At 38.9% G+C, this 12926-nt stretch overlaps 2 protein-coding genes across 4 annotated transcripts; one reads left to right on the top strand and one right to left on the bottom strand.

Moving 5' to 3' along the window:
• The first annotated feature begins 345 nt into the window (after positions 1-345).
• On the top strand, positions 346-4269 carry LOC102704495 (autophagy-related protein 18b). 2 transcript variants are annotated; one of them, XM_006649057.3, is made up of 11 exons: positions 346-492; positions 641-714; positions 1502-1575; positions 1700-1809; positions 2000-2091; positions 2215-2327; positions 2689-2808; positions 2903-3048; positions 3123-3233; positions 3308-3367; positions 3700-4269. In XM_006649057.3, exons 1-11 carry the CDS (start codon positions 431-433, stop codon positions 3854-3856), a joined length of 1119 nt encoding a protein of 372 aa, XP_006649120.1. In that variant the 5' UTR covers positions 346-430; the 3' UTR covers positions 3857-4269. The 2 variants fall into 2 exon arrangements, with proteins under 2 accessions (XP_006649120.1, XP_015689521.1); XM_015834035.2 differs by lacking the exon at positions 3308-3367.
• A 102-nt stretch (positions 4270-4371) lies between these two features.
• Positions 4372-11107, bottom strand: LOC102704220 (serine/threonine-protein kinase fray2). Of its 2 annotated transcripts, none has more exons than XM_015834034.2 (20): positions 10750-11107; positions 9741-9995; positions 9521-9645; positions 9379-9423; positions 9213-9294; positions 9041-9109; positions 8777-8947; positions 8624-8689; positions 7988-8056; positions 7783-7905; positions 7631-7698; positions 7282-7473; positions 6284-6393; positions 6030-6124; positions 5924-5962; positions 5656-5775; positions 5395-5514; positions 5051-5112; positions 4916-4967; positions 4372-4753 (listed from the first exon to the last, which is right to left on the bottom strand). In XM_015834034.2, exons 1-20 carry the CDS (start codon positions 10969-10971, stop codon positions 4748-4750), a joined length of 2091 nt encoding a protein of 696 aa, XP_015689520.1. In that variant the 5' UTR covers positions 10972-11107; the 3' UTR covers positions 4372-4747. The 2 variants fall into 2 exon arrangements, with proteins under 2 accessions (XP_015689520.1, XP_015689519.1); XM_015834033.2 differs by having other exon boundaries at positions 6030-6127; positions 10750-11105.
• Between the last annotated feature and the right edge of the window lie 1819 nt (positions 11108-12926).

The raw sequence follows: 12926 nt of genomic DNA, 5'->3' as shown, positions 1-12926 counted from the left end.
ATATAGTTTCAATATTTACGCATGTCTAATATTAGCTCTCTTGTATTTCAAATTTGGTGGCAAACATATACATTCCCAATACATTGTACTCCGTAATTAATTTTAGTCTTTTTTTTAGGCCCAGTATTTTTTTATAGACAAAATACAAGGCTTCGGGGAATTATATTAGCATTCTCTTGGATGTGATTCTTGGCAATACGTCCGTGTAGGCTCCTATTGGGCTTCAAAGTCTTGGTGGGTAAGGTCGCCCTGTTTGCATGGGCTGCAGGTAGGTGGCCCGGCCCAGGTCTGCCCCCTTTAACAGCTCCGAATATATTATGTTTTTAAGGGAGAAAAAAAAAGAAACTCCAAACTTTCGCTTGCAGGAATCGATTCCGTGAGACCAAGAAGAAGAGGAAGAAGGATTCTTGGCGTCGCGGGGACGCGGGCGATGGCGAGCAGCTCGTCGCCGCCGCAGCAGATTCTCTGCGCCTCCTTCAATCAGGACAACAGGTACGAGCCTGAAGCGCCGAAGGCGATTCGATCCAGCGGTGCCACTGCCGGCGATTGTGATTTTGGGGTGGAGTTGGGGCCTTTCGGGGGTTCTTGGGTGTGATCCGGCGAGGAAGAACCCTAATTCTGTTTCGTGATTTTCTTTCAGCATGTTCTATGTCGGGACGAAGGATGGATTCAGGATTTTCGACGCCCACAATGGGAGGCTCTGCTATGAGAAGAGTGAGACTTCCTTCAAAGCCCGTTCCTCCTCTTTCCCCTCCCCTTTGTGCTTGTTGCTCTCGATCGCCTAGGGCAAATTTCCAACAGATTGGTACAGATTCTGCATAGAATATAGCGTGTGGAGTAAAAAGGATGGATTTTCGATAGGATGATCATCTGAACAATGTTACTTTGTGCTGCCTGGGCAACCAGCTGCGGTATAGTCACTGTGTGCGGGGTGGAACGAGAAAAGTTTAAAGAGTAGGGTTAAGCTAATATAGTATTAACTATTTTAAATATTTATATGGTAATTTTACATAATTCTAAAGGGATTATGGGCCAATGCCTAGGGCTCCGGCCATAGCTGCCCTAAGCTTGGTTCCGCCCTGGTGTGCATTGATGTATGCTGCTAGTACCAAATCATTTTTATATGGTACTACCTCCGTCCCGAAATAAGTTCATTTTTCAATTTTTTGATATAATGTTTTGACTCTTCGTTTTATTTGAATTTTTTTTCGATTAATATTTTTATTCTTACTAAATAATAAAATATGAATAATACTTTATGCGTGACTAAACTTTTTAAGTTTTTGTACAAATTTTTCAAATAAGACGAATGATCAAATGTTGGACACGGGAAAACGAAAAATAGAGTTATTATGGGACGGAGGTAGTAGCTGGTAATTCTATCATGGAGAGAAAGTTGTTCTGTAGTGCTATTTAAAGAAGCTATGGTGTTATGTAAAGTTGTTCTGTAGTGCTATTTAAAGAAGCTATGGTGTTATGTACCTCTCTGATGAATTTGCAGATATTGGCGGAATCGGCAATATGGAAATGTACTTTGGGTCAAACCTTCTTGCTATAGTCGGAACTGGTGAACAGGTACATTGGCCATATTTTCACTGTATGCTTGAGCTGTTCCTGTTGCATGCTTGTCTGTCAAACTATTTGAATTTATTATAGATGAATTTGCTTGTTAACTATAAGTTCAAATTCCTCTCCACAGCCAGTACTATCTCCTCGTCGCCTTTGCCTGTTCGACACCAAAATAGGTGCCACGAAGAAGGATCTGAACTTTAAGACCTCAGTTTTGGCTGTTCGATTAAGTAGAAAGAGGTAAGCCACCAGTATTTTTCTATCCTAAGAGAGACTGCATTATAAGCATGATAATTTCTTATGACATAAAGATATTTCTTGGGTAGCATATTTGTGCAGAGATCGTTCACTGCATAATGGATCCCATGTTGTACTTTTGTGCTCAGTTTTTTTTCCTTTTTGGGTAAAATAATTATCACATCATGTACAGGCTTGTTGTTGTATTGCAGGACAGGACTTTTATTTATGATCTAAACAGCACTACTATATTGGAAGAAATCGAAACAGTTCCAAATACAAAAGGTAAAAGGATCCTACTGCTGTTTGTTTACCAAAATTACAGCTGTATTAACATATATCAGGCATCAAGCATTCCTCAGAAGCTCTCTCACCATATTTGCCATTAATGTATTGGTTGGATATCAGGTCTTTGTGCGTTTGCTCCCAAGTCAGAAGCATGTTATTTGGCCATTCCAGCAAGCACATCCAAAGGATCTGCTTTAGTTTATAAGGCATCAGAACCTGAATTAATATGCCAGGTAATTTGAGTTGTTTCTTGGTTATACTCTTTTTGGCTGTTGTAGGTTATTATCCTTCGATGTGATTTTCTCGCATAAGGATTTACTGTTCTTCCTGTCCTGGATCTTTCTTGAAAATTATTGCTTTAAAAGCCATTGCATTTCATTGATAATTTAAAATCTCTTACTGCCTTTTCAAACCAGAAGAAAAAAAACATTCGTGGAAAACTAAGCATTTATAAGCTGAAAACAGTATAATGAATAATTTTCTTAACTATTTTCTGCCACTTCATATTATTAATGAGTAGCCTTGAACCCCCCCCCCCCCCTTTTTTTTTTTCATGTGATGTCATTTCACTGTTTTTGTGTAATTTACCGACAGATAGATGCTCATCAATCTGCCTTAGCTGCAATGGCATTTTCTTCTAATGGCACATACCTGGCAACAGCTTCTGAAAAGGGTACTATTATTAGAGTCTATCTCGTTGCACAAGCAACCAAGGTGAATTCAGCGTTATTGTCTTTCTCCTTTGGAACCACCCAGAACGAGCTATGCGTCATTTACCTAATCTCCTTTTAAATCCATAATCTTACAGTCACATAGTTTTCGGCGGGGAACATACCCATCTACGATATATTCACTCTCATTCGGGCCATCGAATGATCTGCCTGATGTTCTTGTTGCCACAAGTTCATCAGGCTCTTTGCACATGTTTTTCCTCGATGGTGCCAGAAATCGAAGGTACATAGCGTGGTCCAATATTGATAATTCGTGGGCCATTATGTAGGCATGATCTGATTTGCTACACTTTTCAGGAACCAAACGAACAGATTGCTTGGTTCAATAATTCCTGGAGCAATAACTGATGCTTTGGATCCAGCTAATCATCACATTATTCACAACGTTATCCCCGCAGAAATCAAGAGGTGTTGTCAAGTTCATCTGCTTTGTACCACTTTCTACCTTATATTATTGTCAATCTAATCCTTTTTAATTGCAGCTGTGTAGTCGTACATAATGTTGAAAATTCACAAAATTCTTCTAAACTTCCTGCTTTAAGGTAAGAAATGCAATTGCCCTTTCTGCCCCTTAACTTTAGCATATACTACCTCAGTCCCTAAATGTTTAACGCCGTTGACTTTTTTATATACGTTTGATCATTCGTCTTATTAAAAAAATATAAAATATATAAAGCTATATATATACATAAAAGTATATTTAACAATAAATAAAATGACATAAAAATAATTAATAATTATGTTTTTTTAATAAGACGAAATAGTCAAACGTGTGTAAAAAAGTCAACGGCATCAAACATTTAGAGATAGAGAGTATATAGCTACCGTAGGGTAGTCAAAACTTACCTACAACTGTCTTTGAAAAAACTTGCAGGACTGTTGTTTATATCATAAGTCATGATGGATACTTCCGCGAGTATACGATCAACACCAAAAAGTCAAATGAATCTTCTTGGGTTTTACAACGCGAGTTTAGTCTATTGGGTACTGGCAATAGCACTCCCCAGCAGGATGAACAACAGATGGACTAACAAGTAGGCTAGCTGGTGTAGTCAAAACTTACCTACAACTGTCTTTGAAAAAACTTGCAGGACTGTTGTTTATATCATAAGTCATGATGGATACTTCCGCGAGTATACGATCAACACCAAAAAGTCAAATGAATCTTCTTGGGTTTTACAACGCGAGTTTAGTCTATTGGGTACTGGCAATAGCACTCCCCAGCAGGATGAACAAATGGACTAACAAGTAGGCTAGCTGGTTCACTACAGAAGCTTCAACCATGTACATATAATGTGTAAAGATAGTGTGGTTATAGCCTTGGTAGGGCTAATTGTGGTTTAGAATGAGATTTCAACACCAATAATGAGAGATATCTCCTCCTGGTGGATGTAAATTATAGACAGTAACTGCCAAATTACTATATGTTATTACTGCTTTCTTACACGAGTGCGACACTTTGCCTTTGTGAAGAAAGACTTTTCCAGGCCTGGGTGGTTAGAATGAAATGAACTGGCTTATTCTATGATACAAATTGTCGCAAATCACTACATGCTGGGCAGTTTTCTACTGTTGTAAAGCGTCGTGAAACCAAAAGGGAATAAATGTAAGTGTTTTGCTAACAGGCATATCAAACATTTCTTTTTTCCTAACGGCAACCACGATAAAAGTCTGCGCCGTGAAGTATCATAAACAGCAATACAAATTCGGTGCTAGCTTGCACAGAAAAACATCCTTTTCTGGACTGGGATATAATGACTGAAGTCCAGTCCCTACAACATTATTTTTTCCTTGTATTCTTTGTCTGCTACATATGCCTAAAACGCCATTTCAACTCCATCTCGAGAAACCATTTTATTGTAATACATACCTTCTCGTTCTCCTGTGCTGTTCTATATTAAACAGCAACTATCTCCAAGCAATCAGATCTGCCAAAAAAGAATAATAGTGTTATTAAAAATGATGGATCTTACATCAGAAGATATGCATTTATTGTAAAGGATTTATGGGATTTGTGTCCAACTTCTAATGCACTAATTTATCACTTTTAGACTGTTGTGAAAATTATTTATCGAGGTAAATGTTGTCACCTGTGCTGCCTTTGCTTTCAGGCGTTGTATCTCGTCCTGCGAACACACTAACCTGCAGTGCTCCAAAATTTCAGGACTGGGCTATTTAATCCCTTTATCCCTTTGGTTTAAAAGGATGGACTAAAAGATCATTACCGCCATTGCAGTTCAGTTATCTCATTAACCAGCTCTTTCTCCTTTTCCAGTGCCGCTTCCAACTGAAAAGTTAGTATATTGTGTTCTTATAGCCAATTATACCGATAAGTGGATAACCATAACATTGACAAGTACAACTCCCAATTATACCGATAAGTGGATAACCATAACATTGACAAGTACAACTAGCATTACAACATTGGCTTAAACTATTTCCCTACTCTGATATGGCAACACTACATGTTACAGGAAAAGACATAGCAATCGCCCGTCATTAGTCCCCTATAATCATCAGCAAAGTTAAATTCGAGGATCATCATACTACGGTTCAAATCATAACTCACCAATGATCTGTCAACTGATAATGCCGATGATGGAGATGATGAGCGACCCATAGGGGCAATGCAGGCAGGTGATGCCATATCGCAACTACTTAACTGTTTCATCGAATGGAGTATTTGCTCCTGCAAGTGTGTAAAACTATAATTTTTTTGATGAGACTAAAATCAACAGAGGTGGACGATTAATGCCTTTGTGACGTAAAATTTGCTTCGTGGATGGGTTTCTGTTTTTGGTGACTTGAGTGCGTGGGTTGAGATATTTACCCTCTGAAGCATATTTGTCTGTAGAACATTGTACAGCTGCATGTAAAAAGAACCACCAATAATGGTTGATGCAGCCTCAAATGAAGATGGTATGCTTAATGAAGGAAGGTGAGAAATTGCCTGCGTAACATTAAAATGTCATGTTTGTTAATCGGGGAAAACCCCACGATCCAATGACCTGTAGATTTCTCCCAACAGATCGCATCAATTCTTGAATAAAAGATACTAAAAGTCCTAGATATATATTATATGTGATCAAGCTAGTAACCTGCATGCTGTGACACTTTTGTAGGACTGGTGGGTGACCCTGGAATGAAAAATCATGTCATCTCAAAGTTAACAGAACATGCTCAGTATTTATGACTGTCAATTACCTTATCCAACTCAACATGACCTGGTGTAACTTTAAAACGGCCTCTTTGCTGTATAAGAGGAGGTTTCGATCTATCATCGTGGTCCTCAGCATTTCCTACTGTATTGAAACGAAGCACGTTAAGCAAATACAAAGGTTTTTTTGTTACGAGAGGTAAGAACCTTGTTCAGTTGTTCTGATGCTCAAACAAGCCTGAACTGTCAAAATGGTGGTGTGAAGAATAAACAGATTGCAGGGTTAAATACACTCCACTACCTGATGATTTTGGCACCTTTGGAAGACCTTCAGGGGACGGCTCGTCCGCAACTTGCAAGGGTCCTCCATTGCACTTGTCACGGTTATAAATGTTAATTTGATGCTTCGAGCTGAAAAAAAAAAGAGGCATGCTGTTAGTTTTTTTAAAAATAGCACAACAGTTATCGAGAAACACTGTAACTAAAAAGGGATTAATCAGATTCATGGAGATTTGCACTCAGTCATTTAAAATTCCAGCATTAGAAACAAAGCCAAAGTGTAATTGGTGGTAAATGGAATTATATACTCCTAGCGTTTCATATTATAAGATGTTTTCACTTTTTCCAAAGTCAAACTTCTTAAAGTCTAATCAGATTTATAAAGAATATATAGGGACATTTTCAACATAAACACATACTATCATAATATGTTTAATGAGACTAACTTAGTGTTATAGATGTTACTATATTTTTTCTATAAATTTAGTCGAACTTTAAAACGTTTGACTTAAGAAATGTCAAAATATCTTATAATATGATGAAACATGTAGCTTTCACTTGCAATGCAGAATTATCAGCCTTACCGCTGCACAATCTGCATAAAACTAGAAACCCAAGGAAACCAATTCTTGACGGCTACAACACAACTAGAGGCACGGTTACCTAATTGAAACTTCGTCTATGTTACTTTCAGCTACAGTACCATCTCACAAGGACTAATAAAAAACATTCAGACACCAAAAATTGGAAACCCGGTATCGCAAAAATTAAGACTCTGAAACAATACAAGGCTATTATCAATGTGTATTTTTAGTGCCACTTATGTTATTCTAATCTAGACCATGCTGCTACTTGGGTGATTCTTTTTTTTCGCTAATGCACGCAAGACTCGTGTATCGTTTGTATTAAGAGGGGCGAAAAATATACAACAAAATACCTGGAAACAACAAAAGCAAGAGAAAGAGAATATGTGATTCTTCAATGTATAATGCACTCTTTAGTCTTTAAAGTTGAACAAACCTCTCTTTGGATGAAAGAAATCCATCAGATGAGCAAGAACTGAAAGAAAATTTCCTTTCGTGAAATGAAAGTGTTGGAATAGTATCTGAATCTTTCTCCGGTAAGTCCAATTCACTACTTTCTGCGGAGCTGAGTTTCCTGACCTGGCCATTTGCATGTACGCCATTTGTTGTCCTGTGCATTGATGTATTCCTGGCAGTTTAAAGAAGTGAATAGTCAGTTTTAGGAAGAGAATAGTCAAGTACACAGAAATAGGAGATATGATTGGCACTACCATAGTGCTACTAAGCTAGTACGTTGATCGCAAAAATATAAGAATGTGAGTAAATTGGCATATCAGATAAATTACCTTGATAAACAAATGGAGCGCTCAGGAGATGAAACTGTTGACTTATCATTGATCATCAAATCATTTTCCTACCAACTTTGCTCGGTGTTAGATTTAAGTGAAACTTTATGCCAGGTTAGAACACAGTACTTCATACAGGATATGATACTTACGGTGTCAGTATCATACTTCAGTAAATGAGGTCCTGTTGCCCGCTCTGGTAAATTGGCGTCCAAGTCATAGAAAGATAAAGCATCTGAATCTTTGCATGATATAGTATCGTCACAGTCTGTAATCTGGGGTCAAATAGAATAAATTATATATATGTTGTGGAAGTGGAATCAATTATTAGAGAAGAAAAGTAAAGCTAGTTCTTACCAGTGAAGCTTGAGACTTCAGGTCATCCATATCAAAGTTCCAGCTACTGATACCCCTTTTGTATTCATCCTATCAATACAAGAAACAAGAGAGATATTTCTTTATAAGAGAATAACGGAGCCAGTACTCGTTTAAAAAAAAAACATCGGCATAATAAAAAATGCCCTAGAATTCTAATTTCAGTAATAAAAAGCCTAATAATATGTTATACTTATAGCAATAAGAATGCGTAAGCTTTTAGTGCTGTGAAACAACGCACGCAATTTCTCCACAGAGCAAAGGATAATTTCTAGTATGGACAACACACCCGAGGTAAATATCCCCATTTTTATGGTTTGCACATTATGTTTTGGGAAACACTGCTTTATTTGTATTTTATCAGAAACATAAAAAATGCAACTTCAGCTTTGTTGATCCTCGGACAAAGAAGCTATGAGAAAGAAGTGGCCTGCAAACCTGCTTAATGATGCTTGGTTATTTGATGACACCGTCATACATACAATTATACAGGGCATATAAAAAAGGCTCAGTGCAAGATAAAAATATTTTCTCAATTTACTATAGGGATAGAACCATCGTCTATAAAGATTTTTATCATATTTTTTTAGATGATTAACAGAAACGTTGAACGGGCACCTGTGAGATTTCTTCCTTCTTTCCATCAGGCATTTTCTTTTGAGCAAGTAAAACTTCATCCTTTTCCTATAATTAACAGTGAGCTCCACTGTTAAGTTCGTGAAGAAGATGAGTTATTCTAAAAGTAGTTAGGAACCACTTAAACCAGTGTACCTTCAGAGCTTGATATCTGTCACCAAGGCCAGGCAAGCCCTCCAAAAGCTTTCGAGTAATGAAATCGTTGGATCGAGCTTGCTTGAAAAAGGGTTGCTTCAGCAATTTTTTTGCCGTAGGCCTTTTCGAAGGGTCTTTTACCAGACACATAGCAACCATTTGCTTGAATTGCTGATACAGGAGATAATTGTTGTTAGCAAGAAGTTATTCTCGTCGTAAAGGATACGAAGGTAGTAGGTCCATTCAAGTAGTAAACATATTTACCCTGGAAAATTTCTTATCTCTTTCATAGTCAAGACCCGGAGGGGCATTCTGAAGAGTCATAAGTAAGACCTGACAAAGTATATCGGTTATATAGCCTTAGAAACACATAAGTATACCAAGCTCATCATAAGGAGTTGCTTATTATATATCAATAGTATGCATATGACTATACCTTCATGGGAGGGAACTTCGAGAAAGGAGCATGGCCATGGGCAAGTTCAAGGGCAGTAATTCCAAACGACCATATATCTGCCCTGTAATATATTTGTCAGATCAAGCTTAAACATGCAATGGTGAACCAAGTATCCAGATTATTAAAAATAAAGCTAGTAGGCTACTTGAAATCGTATCCATGTAGCTGCTCCATAACCTCTGGTGCCATCCTAGTAAATCACAGGAGTCCACAAATAGGATTTGTGAAGACAAGCTAACGGATCAAACAAAGGAAAGCATATTTGCCACATTTTTTCAGATGAGTACCAGCAAGGAGTTCCGACGAAAGTATTCCTAGCCCGTTGCCTGTCACCAGAATCAAAAAGGCAAGCAGAAACTCCAAAATCTCCAAGCTTGACTCCACCCCGTGAATCAACGAGTATATTCCCTGCCTATGACCGAAACAAAGAAAAGGGCTGCATAATATGACATCTCCAGAAACAACCAATTCAAGAATATTTGTGGGAGATATCCAATGTTCATTTACCTTTACATCACGATGTATATGCCCATGATGATGGAGGTACTCCAAACCTTTCAGGACTTCACGAAGTATTGTTGCAATGACAGCTTCTTCGAAACCATCTGCGTAGACTGACTTCATTATGTGAAGACAAGACCCTCCAGCCATGTATGGCATAACCACCCATAATGTCTGCTTGTTTGTAAATGAACAGTGTGCATTTACAACGTTTGGATGATCTATAAGAATCATCGTCTGTGCTTCACGCATGATGTTGTTCTGCATCAAACATACATGTTGTCATTTTAGACAAATGATCAAAGTGACGCTACGTAAATTGCAAAAAGAAAAAAAAACTTGAATAGGATCCATGATACTGCAGCTGGCAATTCAAAAGGCAATATATAGCTAAAGAACCAACACAACGGCTTTTAAGTTTTCGTAATTATTCTCTCTATTCTACTCCCTCCGTTTTACGATGTAAGTCTTTCTAACATTGTCTAGATTGACATATATAAATTATATACATTTATCAATGAATGAATTTAGATAAGGCTAGAAAGACTTAAAATATAAAATAGAGATAGTATATTTGAAGATTTTCTGTATTTATATAGATTTATCTATGTATCAATGTATATATGTCTAGATTCCTTAGCACACAAATAAATAGACAAAGACATAAAGTCTTATAACGTGGAACAACGTTTCATGATGACCACGACAATCTGACACGAATAGGCAGTCAATATAGATATGAGCTATAACTGTAGCAAACGCATAATTTGCATAATTCTGCATGCGTGTCATGATGAAAATTTTAACATGACAGTATGCGATTCACTGGACCAACTGGCCAGCTTGGGCAGCAGCATCCAGAACATCTCTAACAAATAAAATGCATTGGAGGATGATCGTCTAATTTGTGCATCAAACAGGTTAATCTAGATCATCCATTCGTCCCTCTACGCACGACCGGGCAAACGAAATGGAGATGATCTATGTGAGGGCAACGAGGAAATGGCACCCTTACCAGGTCGCTGTTTGTGCGCTCGAAGTCGAGCACCTTGACGGCGACGATTTCATTGAGGGGCCTGCAGAGCGAGCGGTAGACGAGGGCGCTGCCGCCCTGCCCGATCTCCTCGTGAAGCTCGTAGTCCTCCGCGCGGATCGGGTACTTGCGCCTCTCCCCCCTCTCCCCTCTCAACCCCGCCGCCGCCGCCGCCGCCACCTTCTCCCACGCCCCACCGCCCATGGTCTCCGACGCTCGCTCCCAAACACCGCCTGCTCCGACCCGAGGATCGATCAAATACCCCGGCCGTCGGCGATCGCGGTCGAGGCACGCCCGCGCGCGTAACCCTAGCCAACTAGGTTCGCACCGCCATAGCGCGGGACCGCACGGGGACGCGATTTGGCGGTGGGAGCGGGCGACGCCGCGAGGGGAGGGGAGGGGAGGGGAGGACGCCGCGGAGAGGTGGAGGAGGAGGAGCGGGGGAGAGGACGTGTGAATGGTCGCGCGTTGCGGAGAATGGCGAGAGATTGGGGGGTCGAGACGGGAGGGCATCGAGGGAGCGCGCCACGTGGCACGCGCGGGGCAGCATGGGGGGCTACGTGGCGTCGCGGCGCGCGTCGGATCAACGGGCGTGGGATTTGGACGGAGATGCCTACCGCCGACGTTGCATGGTGCCTCTCCCTCTCTCTCGTTCTCTACTAGCTGCATGCAGTGACAACTGTGTAGCATGTGTGAGAATATATTCCTACTTAAGATTTAAGCATTTTTTGTCTAAATACTTATGTATGGTCTAATTATTATACGTGTCTATTCGACGCAATTAGTTTTTTATTAAAAATGTTGCGTAATTATATTATGATAAAATACCATTACTCCTAATCGAAATATTTTTACATATGAAACATCGAGTTGTAATTGTTTAAACATTTTAAGATACATGTTAAAACATCCAAATAACAATGTGTCCAATATTATCAAATAAACTAGCAAAAACATCGTAAAATGCTTATTAAGTCATTTCAATAACACTATGTGCAGCAGTTAAAAAATGTATATATTGCAACACAAAAACCTATAATATGCAGCACAGTCAAATTCCTATTAAAACATTTGGTTCTTACACGTGAAACATTGAACGGTTGAAACATTTGTCCGTCACCCATAAAACATTGAGTGTATATATATTGTATTTCTTCAAAATATAATCGTGTGAGATATTATCGTGTATATATATATATATATAATTTAGTATTAAATAAGTTGTTATTCGATGGATAAGAGAGAGTACATCATGCATATGCATGTAGCAAAGCATATTTCGGGATTTCGGGCATCTTTCAGTAGAGAAATTGAATTTGAACTATCTAGTTTTGCTGGTTCAGATTTCAGAATGCAATTTGCACGTCTCATCCAAATTAAATATCACACACATTCACACATGCGCTAGTAACCGTGGCCTCCTAACTCTGAAGCTGTATAATAGTAACACTTGTCTCTAGCGAAACGAACCCGACCAACCGGTGTTAACCTGCGAGGTCACCTTCAATTGGATCGGATTGCGACTGAAACCCCCGTCGGAGATTCAGAGTTCAGCCACAAGCAAGATAAACAGGCACCAACTGATCGGGAGCCTCAACTTTTACTTGTGCTTATATATACCTACAAACCTAAATTTAAATTTTTAACTTATATTTAAAGTTATATTAATTTTAAGATTTTTATTATCGTAGTTTATTTTTTAATATATATAAATTATTTTTTATTTACAAATATATCAAAACAATGACCAAAATCGTTAGAGGTAGGAGGCCTCGAGCTGGACGAGGCAAAGGCAGGAGAGGGAATGAACTCTGAAGATACCGTCAAACACCCAATATATCTTATCCGAAGAACAGCGAACACCTGCCTGCTCGTAGCACTTAGCTGGAATGCTTCATCGTAGAGTCATGCACGTCTAGACGTCCTCCTACACCTTGTCTTCAGCTGCAGGTCACTTTAACAACACGTGAACGACCAATTGCTATAGATTTTCTTTTACAGGTTCAGATTAGAGCTGCCAAGTGATACATTACTATAAAGAAATAGGGTAAGACCCTTTGATTAAAGGTCCATCTCTAGTATGTTCCTGGCGGTACAATTTAATTGACATCGTTAATCTATTTTTATCAAACGATTATGATTACATTATACCGGTAACA

The sequence above is a fragment of the Oryza brachyantha genome, chromosome 2 (genome assembly GCF_000231095.2).
Source record: "Oryza brachyantha chromosome 2, ObraRS2, whole genome shotgun sequence".
Lineage (NCBI taxonomy): Eukaryota > Viridiplantae > Streptophyta > Magnoliopsida > Poales > Poaceae > Oryza > Oryza brachyantha.
This window is presented reverse-complemented; position numbering and strand designations above follow the sequence as displayed.

Bases quoted from the DNA above. Each gene is read 5' to 3' on its own strand.
- LOC102704495 (XM_006649057.3), top strand. From the start codon at position 431: ATGGCGAGCAGCTCGTCGCCGCCGCAGCAGATTCTCTGCGCCTCCTTC. The intron at 2,092-2,214 runs GTAAAAGGATCC...GTTGGATATCAG, and splicing joins AACAGTTCCAAATACAAAAG to GTCTTTGTGCGTTTGCTCCC. The intron at 2,809-2,902 runs GTGAATTCAGCG...ATAATCTTACAG, and splicing joins TCGTTGCACAAGCAACCAAG to TCACATAGTTTTCGGCGGGG.
- LOC102704220 (XM_015834033.2), bottom strand. From the start codon at position 10,971: ATGGGCGGTGGGGCGTGGGAGAAGGTGGCGGCGGCGGCGGCGGCGGGG. The intron at 6,128-6,283 runs GTAGTGGAGTGT...GTTTCAATACAG, and splicing joins AAAGGTGCCAAAATCATCAG to TAGGAAATGCTGAGGACCAC. The intron at 5,776-5,923 runs GTTACTAGCTTG...AATGTTACGCAG, and splicing joins AAAAGTGTCACAGCATGCAG to GCAATTTCTCACCTTCCTTC.